This window comes from Phocoena sinus, chromosome 20, assembly GCF_008692025.1.
Source record: "Phocoena sinus isolate mPhoSin1 chromosome 20, mPhoSin1.pri, whole genome shotgun sequence".
In the NCBI taxonomy this organism is placed as follows: Eukaryota; Metazoa; Chordata; class Mammalia; order Artiodactyla; family Phocoenidae; genus Phocoena; species Phocoena sinus.
The window spans coordinates 14,542,121-14,556,514 of NC_045782.1; the positions used below are offsets into that span (position 1 = coordinate 14,542,121).

Sequence of the window (14,394 nt, forward strand, 5' to 3'; positions counted from 1 at the left end):
AGGGTTGTTGTGAGAACTGTGCCAGGCATATGAGACGTGCATGAAAATATTAGCTATTGTTGTTACTGTTGTTAATGTTATCTCTAGACAGGTGAGAGCAGGAGAGCGAGAACATAAGGCTCCTTAATCCTTCTCTCTGGGAGAGGGCTGTCTTAACTTGCCCATGGTTCTAGCGTCAGGTCTCTAAGAATTCAAGACCCTCGTGTGACCACTGGACTACATACCAGTTTACTGGATGGATGACTCGTCATGTGGGCTTAGTTGCATGAAAGAGAGCAGTGGAGGCGAATAAACCTAGTGCCCAGGAAAACCCACTAGCAATAGCATCACCTCACATTTATTGATGGGATGCAGGGAACCGTGCACAGACCATGGTGGAACGTATGTCTCTGACCCTCAGAGGAATTTATACTTACTCAGCTGGGACATGGAAGGGGATTTGAAGAGGGCTGTGATAGGACAAAAGTGGCATTCATGGTGTGCTCCTCAGACTGTAAGATATAGGATAAGTAGACTAAGGAAAGCAAGAGAAGGGATGATTTCTCCAAGAAGGCAGATGACAGCAAAAGAGGGGGAACCGGGTAGAGCCCCCTCAGTGGGGAGACAATAGAAAGACATTGAAGCTGAGGTGGTTGAAATGGGTGAGGGGTTAGGGAGAAGTCATGGAACTAGGTGATATCAGGGAGAACTTGGTGGTAAATAGTGCTGCAGGGCTTCCCTGGTGGCGCAGTGGTTGAGAGTCCGCCTGCCGATGCAGGGGACACGGGTTCGTGTCCCGGTCCGGGAAGATCCCACATGCCGCAGAGCGGCTGGGCCCGTGAGCCATGGCCGCTGAGCCTGCACGTCCGGAGCCTGTGCTCCGCAACGGGAGAGGCCGCAACAGTGAGAGGCCCGCGTACCGCAAAAAAAAAAAAAAAAAAAAAAAAGTGCTGCAGCAGGGCAGCCAGAAAATGAGTCAGTGGGAGAGGCTTTGGGATTGGACTTTAAGGCAGGCTTTGGAAACTTGAGGAGGGGTGAGGGTAGAAGCCCAACTGTGCTGTTAATGCCGCATCAGGAACATTTTGTACTTGATTCTTTCGAATGCTAGGTACCAGGAGTGGGGAGGCCAGGGATTGAGCTGCAGCCATGGAGGCTGTAAATCTTGTTCTGTATGGTGTTTGCAATTTATTATAAAAACAAGTTGCTTTTATAATTATAAGTGCAAAATAATAAAGGGGGTAAACTACAAGAGAGATGGTGAGTGATTGGAACAGGGAAGGCTCCTTAGTGATTCTTCAAAGGTGAGCAGAGTTTTAGGAAAGGTGTTAGGGTTGTGGCTCTTTTGGGAAGCGAAGTGGAAGGCCAAGGAAAGGGGAGCTGAGAAGCGTTGCTTTTGACATGTGGAGTGTGCTTCAGGCCAGTCCGAGGCCTGGGGCCAAGAAATAATGTGGCCTGCCATCAATGGAGCTTTTGAGGAATGATCAGAAAGCAGGCTTTGCCTGAACCAAATAGGAGTAATGATGTTTGGGGTTAGAGAGAAGTCATTGAGTTTTGGTGAGGAAACAGACCCTTGGATGACACCTCAAGTTGTGTTTTCTCCTCCTGTCCAACATCAGAGACCCTGGCAGGATTTTGTGTGATCTCGGACTTGCCTGGCTCATGCCCACAGTCCAGGGAAACAAAAAATCAGACTGGTTGGTGTGCTGCCTTCTCTCCTCAGCCCAGAGGTGGACAGGCTTCTTCTGGACTCCTTAGCAAAGGGCACTTCCTCAGGAAGTGTGCACTTCTACAGACTGAACGTTGTTGTGGTTTGATGGTTTAAAAAAATGGAACCCACAAACCAAAACAACCCTCTTTCCCAACCACATTTTCCATCCTGCCTTCTTACCAGGGAAACAGAATCTTCTGTAGCCTTTGTTTCTGAAAGAGGCTACAAGTAATATCCAGCTGTAAGAGTAGCCCTTCTCTTATCAGCAAAAGGTTCAGGAACTGAACTACAGACCAGACGTTTGTTTTTTACTCTGGAGGAAAAAGAAGCTTCTCCTCAGATCAGTGTCCAGATATCTGTCTCATAAGTAGTGGGTTTGTTTCTTTTTGAAAAATGTCCAGCCCATCCTGTTCTCCAGCCTTCTAAATAAATGCACTTAGAACACATGATATCTCTTTGATTTAAAGATACAGAATACCTCATAAATGGACCCCACAAAACCTGGGCTCATGGCTCTTGATGTGGGGTGTGTGAGCAGATGGGACCTGGTTCCAGACAGTGCCTAGATGAGGAGCTAGATTAAGCAGTTATCTGTTGGCCAAAGTCATAACTACCTGCCACTCTCTTTGCCCCCCTGAGTGCGGAAGCTGAGCCCCATGGAAAAGACCGAATTTGAAGTTAAGACCTGGATTTCAGTTTGGGCTTTACTTACTTACTGGCTATGTGACTTTAAACAGCTCATACCAACCCCGCCTGCCTCGTAGTGTTGCTGTGAGGATTAAAATCAAAACAAGGATAGTGGATGTAAAATTGCCTTTTTTTTTTTTTTTCCCCAGTACGTGGGCCTCTCACTGTTGTGGCCTCTCCCGTTGTGGAGCACAGGCTCCAGACGCACAGGCCCAGCGGCCATGGCTCATGGGCCCAGCCGCTCCGTGGCATGTGGGATCTTCCCAGACCAGGACATGAACCCGTGTCCCCTGCATCAGCAGGCGGACTCTCAGCCACTGCACCACCAGAGAAGCCCTAAAATTGCATTTTGAAGTCTAAGCTCCCTACAGATCCCTGTGTGTGTTTTGTTTTATTTTGCTTTCTAAGGTATAATTCTTTTAATAAATAATAAAATTACATCGTTCCAAAATCAAAATACGAAAAAGTATACAAAGGGGAATCTTGTTTCCATCTGTCACTCTCTACTCCTTTCACCTCCCCTTCTTTCAGTTTCCCATTTCTGTTCATTTCTATTGTATCCTTCCAGTGTGTTTTAGTGCAGCAAAGGTAGCATACCTTATGCCCCACTCTGCATCTTGCTCTCACTTCACTTAACAGCATGCCTTTGGGGCCTGTCAGTACGTTTTCACATCCGTACAGCTTCATTATCTTCCGTTGTCTGGATGTACCATACTTTATTTAGCCAGTTCCCTTACTAATGGAACTTGGGTCACTTCCAGGCTTTTGCTATTACAAACTATATTGCCGTGAGTTAATACCACACAGTGATTAGAACAGTGCCTGACAATAGTAAGAGCGGAATAAATATTAACTATTATTGTGCCTAAATAAACATGTATTGTCTGCATGTAAGTACTGTTTTGTCTGTAGGATGAAGTTCCAGAAATGGCATTGCTTAGTGAAGAGGGTAAATGCATTTGAATTTTTTCTAGGTTGCCAAATTCCATTCCATAGGGATTGCGTCTTTTTGTACATTTGCAGCATACTCTGTACAAATGTAAGGCATGCTTTACACAGTGGGTAACCAACAGAAGTGGTTGACAGATTGTCTCTACTTAATTACCTGTTGAAATTGTGTATGTTCATAGCTGGGGACTAGACTGTGCCGAGGCCTTACTGAATGGTGGATTTTTCACTGAGATTGTGTTTCTTATGTTTTCTTACCACTAACCCTACTTTTCTCTCTTATTTATTTTTTAAATATAGTAGCAAGAAAATGTTTGTAAGCGTAACAAAAAAGTTAGAAGTCATAAAGGAAAAGATGGATGAATTTGACTTCATAAAATATAAAAAATTTTAGTATACTAGAAAAATACATCAACTAAATTAGAAGGCAAATTGCATAATAGTATAAAAAGTTTGCAATCATTATAATATATTAATATAGAGAGCACTATTACTGATCATTGTGAAAATGACAAACACACCAGTTAAAATTAGGCAGAGGTCCGAAACAGACTCTTTATAAAAGAAAACTGTGAATAGCAAGCACACACAGACAGAAGTTCAAATTGAACCCAAAAAGAAAGTTGTAATTATATATACCAAGTATTGATGAGGATATAAAGAAATTAAATAGATAATTAAGGATGTACACAAAGGTTTAATTACAAAAATGTTTATAGCAGTGTTGTTTCTAAGCCTAAAAAAACAATCCAGATTCCAACAGTAAGGGATTGATTAAATACATTTTGGTTTTATTCATATAAATTCAGCTTAAAAATTAAGATGTAGATAGATGTATTTTTTTATCAATGTGAAAAGAGCAATATTGGAAAACAGCATGTGTGGTACTCTAATAATAGAGCACGTGTGATGTCTCATTTTTATTAAATGTACAGAATCTAAATGTACAGAGTATATGTAGAGACTTTTATCAGAGGATGATAAATCTGAATAGGGCTTATCCCAAGGTGGTGGGATTGTAGGCAGTTTTAAAATTTATATTCATCTTCTTACCATCCACCTCTTCCTTTTCTCATCTTCCTCCTCCTTCTGTGTTTCCATACTTTTTTATAATGGGCATTATTTATTTGGGTAATCTTTAAGGAATCAAAAAGCAATATAACATTTCAGAATTTTGAGGGGAAAATCACCTACCCAGTGATATAAAAATATCACTTTGCCTTTTTTTTTTTTTTCATGTTTTCTCCCCCTGTGTATCTGGATTTTTAACATAGTTATATAGGATATGCCATTTTTATATACTTGTTTTTATATCCATGTTTTGTATCCATGTTGCTATGTAGTCTTTGCAACTTCATCTTAAATGACTGATTAATGTTGGATGAAGTGGTTTCTCACTATTTATTAGGAAGTTTGAAATACGAGACAAGTGTCAGTAAAGGCTTTGCTTTCCTTTCTGGGAGCCTTTCTTCAGCCTTGAGTTATCTGCATCAGGTGAAAGATTGGCAGTGACTTAATGAGGCTTCAGTTGTCTGGCTTCCTTAGGTCTGCGCTGCCAGACAGATCCATCACAGCAGAGCTGATAACTTGATTTTGTCTTACCTTTTTTTAAAATAGCAAAAAAAAAAAAAAAATATATATATATATATATATATTAACCACAAATAGTTTGTTAGTGAGGTGAAATACTTCATAGAAAAAAGCAAAAAATATATCTAATTCGTAAATGATAATATATTTATCACTTTAATTTAGTCTGAGAGGTTTAAAATTTAGATCTTTAGCAGGATTTCAGAAAACTGTTTTCTTAGGGTAAAGTTCTTCTTTCCCGTAAACGAACCCATTCAAAACTCTTCTGTTTCTGAGTGAATTTGGCCTAACCGGCCTAGAGCTGTATCCACAGACACTTTTTCCCCTTACAGACCGATACTGCCCTTTCTCTTTAACAAATACAGAAACATTGCCGGTGTCTTTGAGGGCCTGTTCACTTATTTTATTTCTTCCTCATAGCATGTAAACAAGACATTAAAGTTTAAACAAAATTTAATTTAGTTCCTAAAGCTTTCTTTATCCATTTATCTGTTTCTCTGAATGCCTTGTTCCCTGAACCTCGGGATCCTTGGAGCAGATTTTTTGTTTTCCTTTTTTTTTTTTCTTATTTCCTTTTTCCTTTGGGGAACACCAGTTTCTAATGGCCAGAGTACATAAGGGCTAGAAGCTGCAACTTTCCTCAAATCGAAATGGCCTCTTTCATCCTGCCTGAGTGGGTACCTTACTGCTCCTCTGCACAGCCCTCACTTGGGTTTTAGACACACTGATCCTAATCTTCTCAGTCAAACTCCAAGACACGCAGTATCAACAGTTACAGCGGCCACAAGTTCATTACCTACCCAGGGTGCAGTTACTTGGCAGCCACCTAGACTGTGAGGTTTCTGTGGGCCCCCAAAGAACTCATATCCTGAAAAGAGAGACTAATCAAGGCAGGCCCTCTTGGCAGGGACACTGAAAGGGTGGATTACAATTGATAGGAGTTTTAATTTGTAAGGACTTACTCTTATCTCCTGCTTTTGGAACAAGATGGTGTAGATGTACTTATTGTCCATTTTTTCTGGGCATTCTTTGAAGACTCATTTGATTGTGTGATGATAGTATTGTCATAAGGATACAGAATTTTATTACATGAATCTGCCTCTATCCTTCACCTGCCTCACTGCCCCGAGCTCCTCTAAGGATTTATTCAGCGTGCATTAGGGTGAGGGGAATGATGCCTAATGTCTCAAATGGTGTAGCGTTTAGTAGCCTGGTCTCCTGCCCACGAGAACTCTTAGACAAGGCAGATGCTGACTTTCTCAGGATGCACTTACTTACATTTCCTGCAGCAAGAAATGGTACTGGTTGGCCCTTCAGCTGACCAAGCTTTGGCTGCTAGAACTTAGTGGCAGTAATGTAGGTGATGGTAGGGGCCAGGGACTTTGGAATGGCACGGGCTACAGCGTTTATCTGTGTTCTTCTTCCCTGAATCTCCTGTTGAGAAAGGAACACTGGATCGTGAGGGGATGAGAGCCCTTGCGCACTTTCCCGGGCGTTTTCTGGTGAGGGTAAACATGCGGTGCCACATCAGGTTGAGCCGTCTTTGACTGCTGTCGCAGGAGCAGAATTGGGCATAGATGAGCTCCCCAAAGCAGTTGTGTTTTCAAGTTAAATAACGTCCTCTGTCACACCGTTTAGCTTATAAAATTAGACTTAACTGTCATGATGCCTTTTAATTATTTAAATCAGTCTTGCTTTTAGAGCAGCAGTTCTCAGAGTGTGGTCTGAGGACCCCTGCCGGGTCCCTGGGACCCTTTTAGGGCATCTACAAGGTCTTCCTTCTCCAACAACGTATCTGTGTGAGGCCGGATTTGCTTCATCTACTTCATCCAAAACAACAGATTGCACACAGAAGCAGGTACAAGAATTTAGCTATCTTCTGAATTGTAAAGTAACGCCACTTTCCTAACTAAAATTTATTTTGTTTTGAAAGATATAATTATTTTTCCTAAAAATATATTATTAATATTCACATTTTTTAATTCTTATTTTTAAATGCACCAATATTTTTAACTTTCTGTTTTAATTTTTACTACGGTAAATATCAGTAAGTATAACCCACATAAACACCTTTTTAGGGTCCTCAGTAGTTTTAAGTGTACAGTCTTGATCCTGGGGCCAGGAAGTTTGAGAACCAACATACTAGAAGATCACCTTAGGAGAAATACTACCTCCTCTCCCTTCCTCTTGGTCCTGTGTAGTGGGAAATGCTATAGCATAGACCTAGATTTGCACAGACACTTTCAGAGAAAAATTGCTCAAGTGTCTAGTATACAGCAGGTGCCAGATATGATAAGATGATGATGATGATGAAGAAGAGGAAGATTGCTAGTTCCTGTGAGTCCTTGGGTGTGTAGGTGCACACAGTACCCCTGTGTAGGTACACAGTTTTGTCCTCTGTGCTCTTTCCCTGGCCCATCCTTGTTTTAAATACACACTCTTTCATCTCTTGCTTTAATTTTGCTCTTTGTATTAGCAGTGGCTCAGGTGAAGCATTTCCCCCCCTGTTTCAGTTTGTTGGATGTGTGATCCTGAAGAGGAATTTGTGTTGTCCTAGTGGAGCCTGAGATGCAGTCTCCCTGAGGGGAAGAGGCAGGTGTCTAGGATAGGTACCTGATGACGCCACACTTTTTCTCAGCTAAGCTCTCAGCCTGGGGTGTTAGTACAGCTGAGCCCCTCTCCAGTCCTGCCACTGGAGAGATCCACAAATCCCAGGGCCTTTGTGAGGAATGTAGGTCGAGCAACTGTCGCGTCGTCCGTTCTGCCTGATCCTCACCACAGATTTCCTCCTAAGAAAGCAGCGACTCCCCCAGTACCATCTGGAAATAAGTGGCTACCTGGGAATGATGATCAGGCTCCATCAGGATCCCCCTGATGGCTTAGCTGGTTGTTGTAGGAATTTATGGTAGAGAGGAAGGAGAGACAGCAGCCACGGATGCTGAGAAGGTGGGTAGGGTAAGAATTGAACTGGTATGCTTGCCCTTCTCACCCTAGAGATTAACCCCCTATGTATGTGTGGCTGTATGAACAAGAAACATTTCCACCTACCTTTAGGGTCATTGACCCACCTTCAGCAAGGCCGCCTGGGCAGTGGAATAGCAGGATCTGGTAGCAGCTTTAGGTCCAAGGCCCAGCCCTGAACTTCTGAACCCATGTGACCTGGGTACATCACTTAGTTACTCTGAGCCCCTGTTTTCTAACTGGTAAAAATATAGCCATCCTGTCCTGTCTGCTTCACAGGGTTGCTAATAAGACTTAATCAGATTAAGTGAGATTATAGATGGGAAAGCTGAAAAACATGTACAAATGTTAGTTTTGTAAAAGACTTTCTTGTAGTGCCAGTAAGGCTTCTGCTCTTTGCCCCCCGCCCTCTGCACTCATGAGGCTTGTAAAAGACTTTTTTGTAGCGCCAATAAGGCTTCTGCTCTTTGCCCCCCGCCCTCTGCACTCATGAGGCTTGTAAAAGACTTTCTTGTAGCGCCAGTAAGGCTTTTGCTCTTTGCCCCCCACCCTCTGGACTCATGAGGCTTCTGTTCTTTTCTCTAGGTTACCTGTGCATGACAGATGAGTGGTTCTCTGAATATGTCTACGAAGTGGTGGTGGACAGGAAGCATGTCCCTGAAGAGGTGCTAGCTGTACTAGAGCAGGAACCCATTGTCCTGCCAGCCTGGGACCCCATGGGGGCTTTGGCCGAGTGATACTGCCTCCAGCTTTTCCTCCTCCCGTGGGACCTGAAGTAGCTGCAAAGGACAGATCCAGGGACTGAAGCCAGAGTTACACAGGTGACTGTGTGTTCCCACGGGACACAGTCAGACTCTTGGATTTCTCCTCCAGGAACCTCTTTGGGAAAGTGTGCTTTATAGTGAAACAAAATATTCTCTAAAGAAAAAAAGGGAAAGATCAGGTCGTACTATCTACTCCCCTCATCTCCAACAGCTCAGGATCTCTTAGCATTTTAATCAGATGTAATTGTTTGTCTTAACTCTGTCACACCAGTTCGGTTCAGTGTCTGTTTTACAAGGCAGGAGAGGATGAGCAATTGAGGTGTGTGGAGAGAAAACGGACTTACTGCTCCTTGTTCCTAGAGTAGAGTGGGGGGAGGGCGCCCTAATATTTGAGCTCTCAAAACTGCATGCTGCCTGACAGTAGCACTGTCCCTCCTGGGTGGCAGTCACTGAATTCGGTTTTCAAGGTAGTTTCATGTGCCTCTAATAGCCCAGGATTGGGAGGTTGATCAAAACTGACATGATTCCTTCCTGTTGTTCTGAACGGTGGGGGAGCACAGCTCTACTTGAGTCATGGTTAAGTAGAGGGTTGGAGGAAGTAGGTGAGAGAACAACCACAACCGTATCGTGGTCTGAATTACAATCGTTAGAGGGAGCTCTCGCCAGGCGGTTTAACTGCTGCCTCTGGGTTTGGGAGTTGGGTGGGCATGAAAAGGGGATATCCATTTTTTCTGACAACTAGATGGTGCTGAGAAGCTTTTGAATAAAACACTTTGCTAAATGAGAGTATGTTGGCTTATTTGATCTAAGAAGTGTGTGTTTGTTTAGCTACAAAGGAAAGCAACCAGGTGACTTGTGTTCTTGACAGTGAAAAAACAGGAAGATGGTTCAGGGCTGCCCTGCTTTAGCTTCTCTGTGGGATGTGTGATCCTTCCCAGCCTGTGCTGATCTTCACTGGCTTCTGCAGAGGGCTTCCAGGCACCATATTTAGGAGGGCTTGTGCCCCTGCCACGTAACCTATCTTTCACCAAGATCCAGGGTCTCTACAAGGGTGGGAAGTAAGGCTCTGCTAGGTCCAGCCTTAGAATGGTGCTGAAGAGTATGTATTTTACTAAGACTGGGCCTTTCTTTCATTGAAAGCAAATAAATACAGCACCCTAATCAACATTTCCATCAGTGCCTGAGTCCCTACCTTTCGGGCTCTCCAAGAACTTTCTCAGTTCTAGCATGGAATATTGTTTGTCATAACACTTTCCAAGATAACATTAGTTAAAGGCTCAAGCATTAATCAGTGTTTACAATATTCTAATAATCCTGTTCCAAGCAGGATAAGTCCATTTCTAGACATATCATGATGAAACCCCAGAACAGATCTTAAAAGCATCCAGGAAGAAAATACAGATTGCCTCCAAAGAAAAGACAGTTAGATTGACAGCTAACTTCTCATCAGCAACTATATATGACAGCAGGCAGTGAAGTGTACCTTCAAAGTACAACTAGAAATTAACCATGAACCTAGAATTCTATACTGAGTGAAACTGTCTTTCAAGAACAAGGGTGGGGAGGGGGGAAACAAGGATGATATAAGACATTTTCAGTCAAAAACTGTTGCCCAAGCAGAACAATAGTGATCTAATTTAGAAGGTCTGAAATTCACCAAAAGAATGTAGAGTCAAAGTGATAAACACCTGCACCATCTAAACAAGAAGTGACTGTGGGTAGTCTTACAGGGTTCAAAAAAAGATAAAACCAAAATACATGAAAATAGATAATGAGGGAGATGATTGGAATAAAATAAACGTACTCTGAAGTTCTCACGTCACTGAGGAAGATGATAAGTATATTGATTAACTTTAAAATAAAACAAGATGGGGGGAAGAAGAGAAAACACAGGACAAATACCATGTCCAAATAAGATAGAAATCTAAATGTGTCAATAATTACAATGTCTATAAATGGGTTAAATGTTTCAGAAAAAAGACAAATTGTCAAATGGGATTTTTAAAAGAAATTCAGCCATAAGTTGATTACAAGAGACATCAGTACCTAGGATAAAAGAGGATAGAAGAGAGATATCAGGCAGGTACTAACCAAAATTAATTTGGTATAGCTATCTTAATAACCAGTAAAATTATGGCCACTCAGACTAATTCTGGGATATGTTTTTCACAGCCTCCCTGGAATTGTACAGCACAGTGGCTCTGGAAATAGGCTTTAAAACAAAAAGCATTACTAAGGATAGAATCAGTACATAATTATATGCCCACTTGATTCTCCAGAAAAATTGAAGGATTCTAAATTAGTATTCACCTAATAACCTCAAAATATATAAAACAAAAACTGATGGCTACATGGAAAAACAAATAACCCAATATCATAATGGAAGATTTTAACACTTCTCAATTATTGGTCAAGCAACCAAAAAAATCAGGTGAAGATTTAAGCATTTAATAAGTTTGATATAATAGACATCTAGTATCCTACCACATCTAACAACTGCTAATTCTTTTTTTTTTTTTTTGCAGTACGCAGGCCTCTCACTGTTGTGGCCTCTGCCGTTGCGGAGCACAGGCTCTGGACGCATAGGCTCAGTGGCCATGGCTCACGGGCCCAGCCGCTCCGTGGCATGTGGGATCTTCCCAGACTGGGGCACGAACCCGTGTCCCCTGCATCGGCAGGCAGACTCTCAACCACTTGCCATCAGGGAAGCCCTTTTTTTTTTTTTTGCTAATTCTTTTCTTAAATTTTTTTGGCCATGCCACATGGCATGTGGGATCTCTCATTCACCCCCGACCAGGGATTGAACCCATGCCCCCCTGCAGTGGAAGCACAGAGTCTTAACCACTGGACCACGAGAGAAGTCCTTACTAATTCTGTTTTGAGCACATATGGAACTTCTGCAAAAATTGAGCAGATGCTGGGCAATAGAGTCAATCTCAACAAATTTCAATGGATTGTTACCATGCAGACCACACTCAAACCACAATGCAATCAAGTTAGAAACCAAAAATTAAAAGATAACTAATAAAGCTATAAAAACTAAAGAAAAATGATAACTAATAACTAATTAAAAGGAAATTTAACCTGAACAATAATAAAAATACATGTCAAAACGAGATACAGATAAAATAGTACTTCGATTTTATACAGTTAAAAGTTTATTAGAATGTAAGAAAGGCTAAAAATTGAGTTTAGCATCTATTTCAAGAAATTAGAAGTACAAAAAAACCTGAAGAAAGTAGAAGGAAATAGGAAAGACATGTGCAGAAATTAAACATAGGATCAACATTGCCGTAAGTGGTTCTTTTTATTTTTGGACTTTCTGTTTTTCATTTTATTTTTTTATTGAAGTATAGTTGATTTACAATGTTGTGCTGATTTCTGCCGTACAGCAGAATGACTCAGTTATATGTATATATACATTCTTTTTTTATATTCTTTTCCATTATGGTTTATCGCAGGAGATTGGATATAGTTCCCTATGCTGTACAGTAGGACCTTGCTGTTTGTCCATTCTACATGTAATAGTTTGCATCTACTAACCCCAAACTCCCAGTCCATCCTTCCCCCTCTCCCCTCCCACTTGGCAACCACAAGTCTGTTGTCTATGTGAATCTGTTTTTGTTTTGTAGATAGGTTCATTTGTGCCCTATTTTAGATTCCACATATAAGTGATATCATATGGTATTTTTCTCTTTCTGACTTATTTCACTTAGTATGATAATCTCTAGGTGCATCCATATTGCTACAAATGGCATTATTTCATTATTTTTTATGGCTGAGTACTATTCCATTGTATATATATACCACATCTTTTTTATCCATTCATCTGTTGTACATTTAGGTTGTTTCCATGTCTTGGCTATTGTGAATAGTGCTGCTATGAACACAGGGGTGCATGTATCTTTTTGAATATAGTTTTGTCCAGGTATATGCCCAGGAGTGGGATTGCTGGATCATATGGTAGTTCTACTTGCAGTTTTCTGAGGAACCTCCATACTGTTTTCCATAGTGGCTGCACCAACTTACATTCCCACCAACAGTGTAGGAGCGTTCCCTTTTCTCCACACCCTCTCCAGCATTCGTTATTTGTAGACTTTTTAATGATGGCCATTCTGACCGGTGTGAAGTGGTACCTCATTGTAGGTTTGATTTGCATTTCTCTAATAATTAGTGATGTTGAGCACCTTTTCATGTGCCTAGGGCCGTCTGTATGTCTTCTTCAGAGAAATGTCTATTTAGGTCTTCTGCCCATTTTTCAATTGGGTTGTTTTTTTGTTGTTGTTGAGTTGTATGAGCTATTTATATATTTCGGAGATTAAGCCCTTGTCAGTTGCATCATTTGCAAATGTTTTTTCCCATTCTGTGGGTTGTGTTTTCATTTTGTTTATGGTTTCCTTTGCTGTGCAAAAGCTTGTAAGCTTGATTAGGTCCCATTTGTTTATTTTTGTTTTTATTTCTATTGCCTTGGGAGACTGACTTAAAACATTGGTACGATTTATGTCATAGAATGTTTTGCCTATGCTGTCTTCTAGGAGTTTTATGATGTCATGTCTTATGGTTAAGTCCTTAAGCCATTTTGAGTTCATTTTTGTGCATCACGTGAGAGTATGTTCTAACTTCATTGATTTACATGCAGCTATCCAACTTTCCCAGCACCACTTGCTGAAGAGACTGTCTTTTTCCCATTTTATATTAGAAGTGGTTCTCTAAAAAAAAAAAGGAAGCAAATTAACATATTTGGCAAGACTGATCCCAAAAAAGTACATACACAGACATTAAAGAAATTGAAAGGAGGATACTATTATACTGCAGATATTTGAAAAATAAAAGATACCCTTAATGTTGTCAAAAGTGACAGTAAAGGGATTATTTTGTAAGACATAAATCCCCAAACCCCAGGAAGAAGGGAAAGAAGAAACAAACTGAAAAGCAGATTGAGACATTGAAAGGTTTAGCAGAACTGAAAAAGTTGAATCCTGAGCCAGTGGTGGAGATAGCTAGTGATAAGCAAACCAATTTATAATTGCATAATCCCCCCAAAGCTCAGATATGGTAGCACCAGAGAGCATTACTCTGGGAATTGGGAGTAAAAAGAGGGTTACTGAATGTCTGTCAGATTCCCTCCCTGCTTTGGGTAGCTAGGTGACTGCCCCTCCCCATCTCAGCAGCAGCCAATTGAAGGTTTATTCTCCATAGAGAAAAATAGTTTATGGCCTAGAGGTCAGAAACTGAGTTGAGGATGAAAGTACCTTAACGGGTTCTGTGCCCTCAGTCATACTAGGCTCCCAGAACCCTAGTGTACAGGAGATTGGAAGTGTTCCCTGGGGAATCTTGATTAGATTAAGAGGAAAGATGTAAAGAACTATTTTATGGCATAAAGAATTATTTTATGAGGCTGCCATACCCTGACAAAGATAGTAAAAGAAAAAAATACATGCAAATCTCCCCCATAAACAGATGCAAAATTCCTAATCAAATATTACTAACCAAATCCAACAATATATAAAAAAGATAATCTTCATAACCAAATATTTAATAAAATCTATTTTCCAAATAAAATTAGGATCCTGTGTAGAGAAACAAAGAATGGCGGGTATGTCTTCTCTGCTGAAGATTAAAGGAAATGGGCCAGAGTTTTAGCCAGACATCTGAATTGGAAGAACTTGCTAACTTTTGGGTGAGCTCGGAAAGGAGAAGGTATGAATTGTCTTCCCCTGTAACTCTTTGAATGACACTCTCACCTCTGGAAGTTCC

At 41.1% G+C, this 14,394-nt stretch overlaps 1 protein-coding gene across 3 annotated transcripts in view; it reads left to right on the forward strand.

Moving 5' to 3' along the window:
- BLMH (bleomycin hydrolase) overlaps positions 1–9,423 on the forward strand; it is a 44,135-nt gene extending 34,712 nt beyond the window's left edge. For all 3 annotated transcript variants that reach the window (XM_032616490.1, XM_032616492.1, XM_032616491.1), the window contains exon 12: positions 8,459–9,423. In XM_032616490.1, coding sequence (XP_032472381.1) covers positions 8,459–8,610 — 152 coding nt within the window. In that variant the 3' untranslated portion in view covers positions 8,611–9,423. The remainder of the gene's footprint in view (positions 1–8,458) is intronic.
- Positions 9,424–14,394: the final 4,971 nt, after the last annotated feature.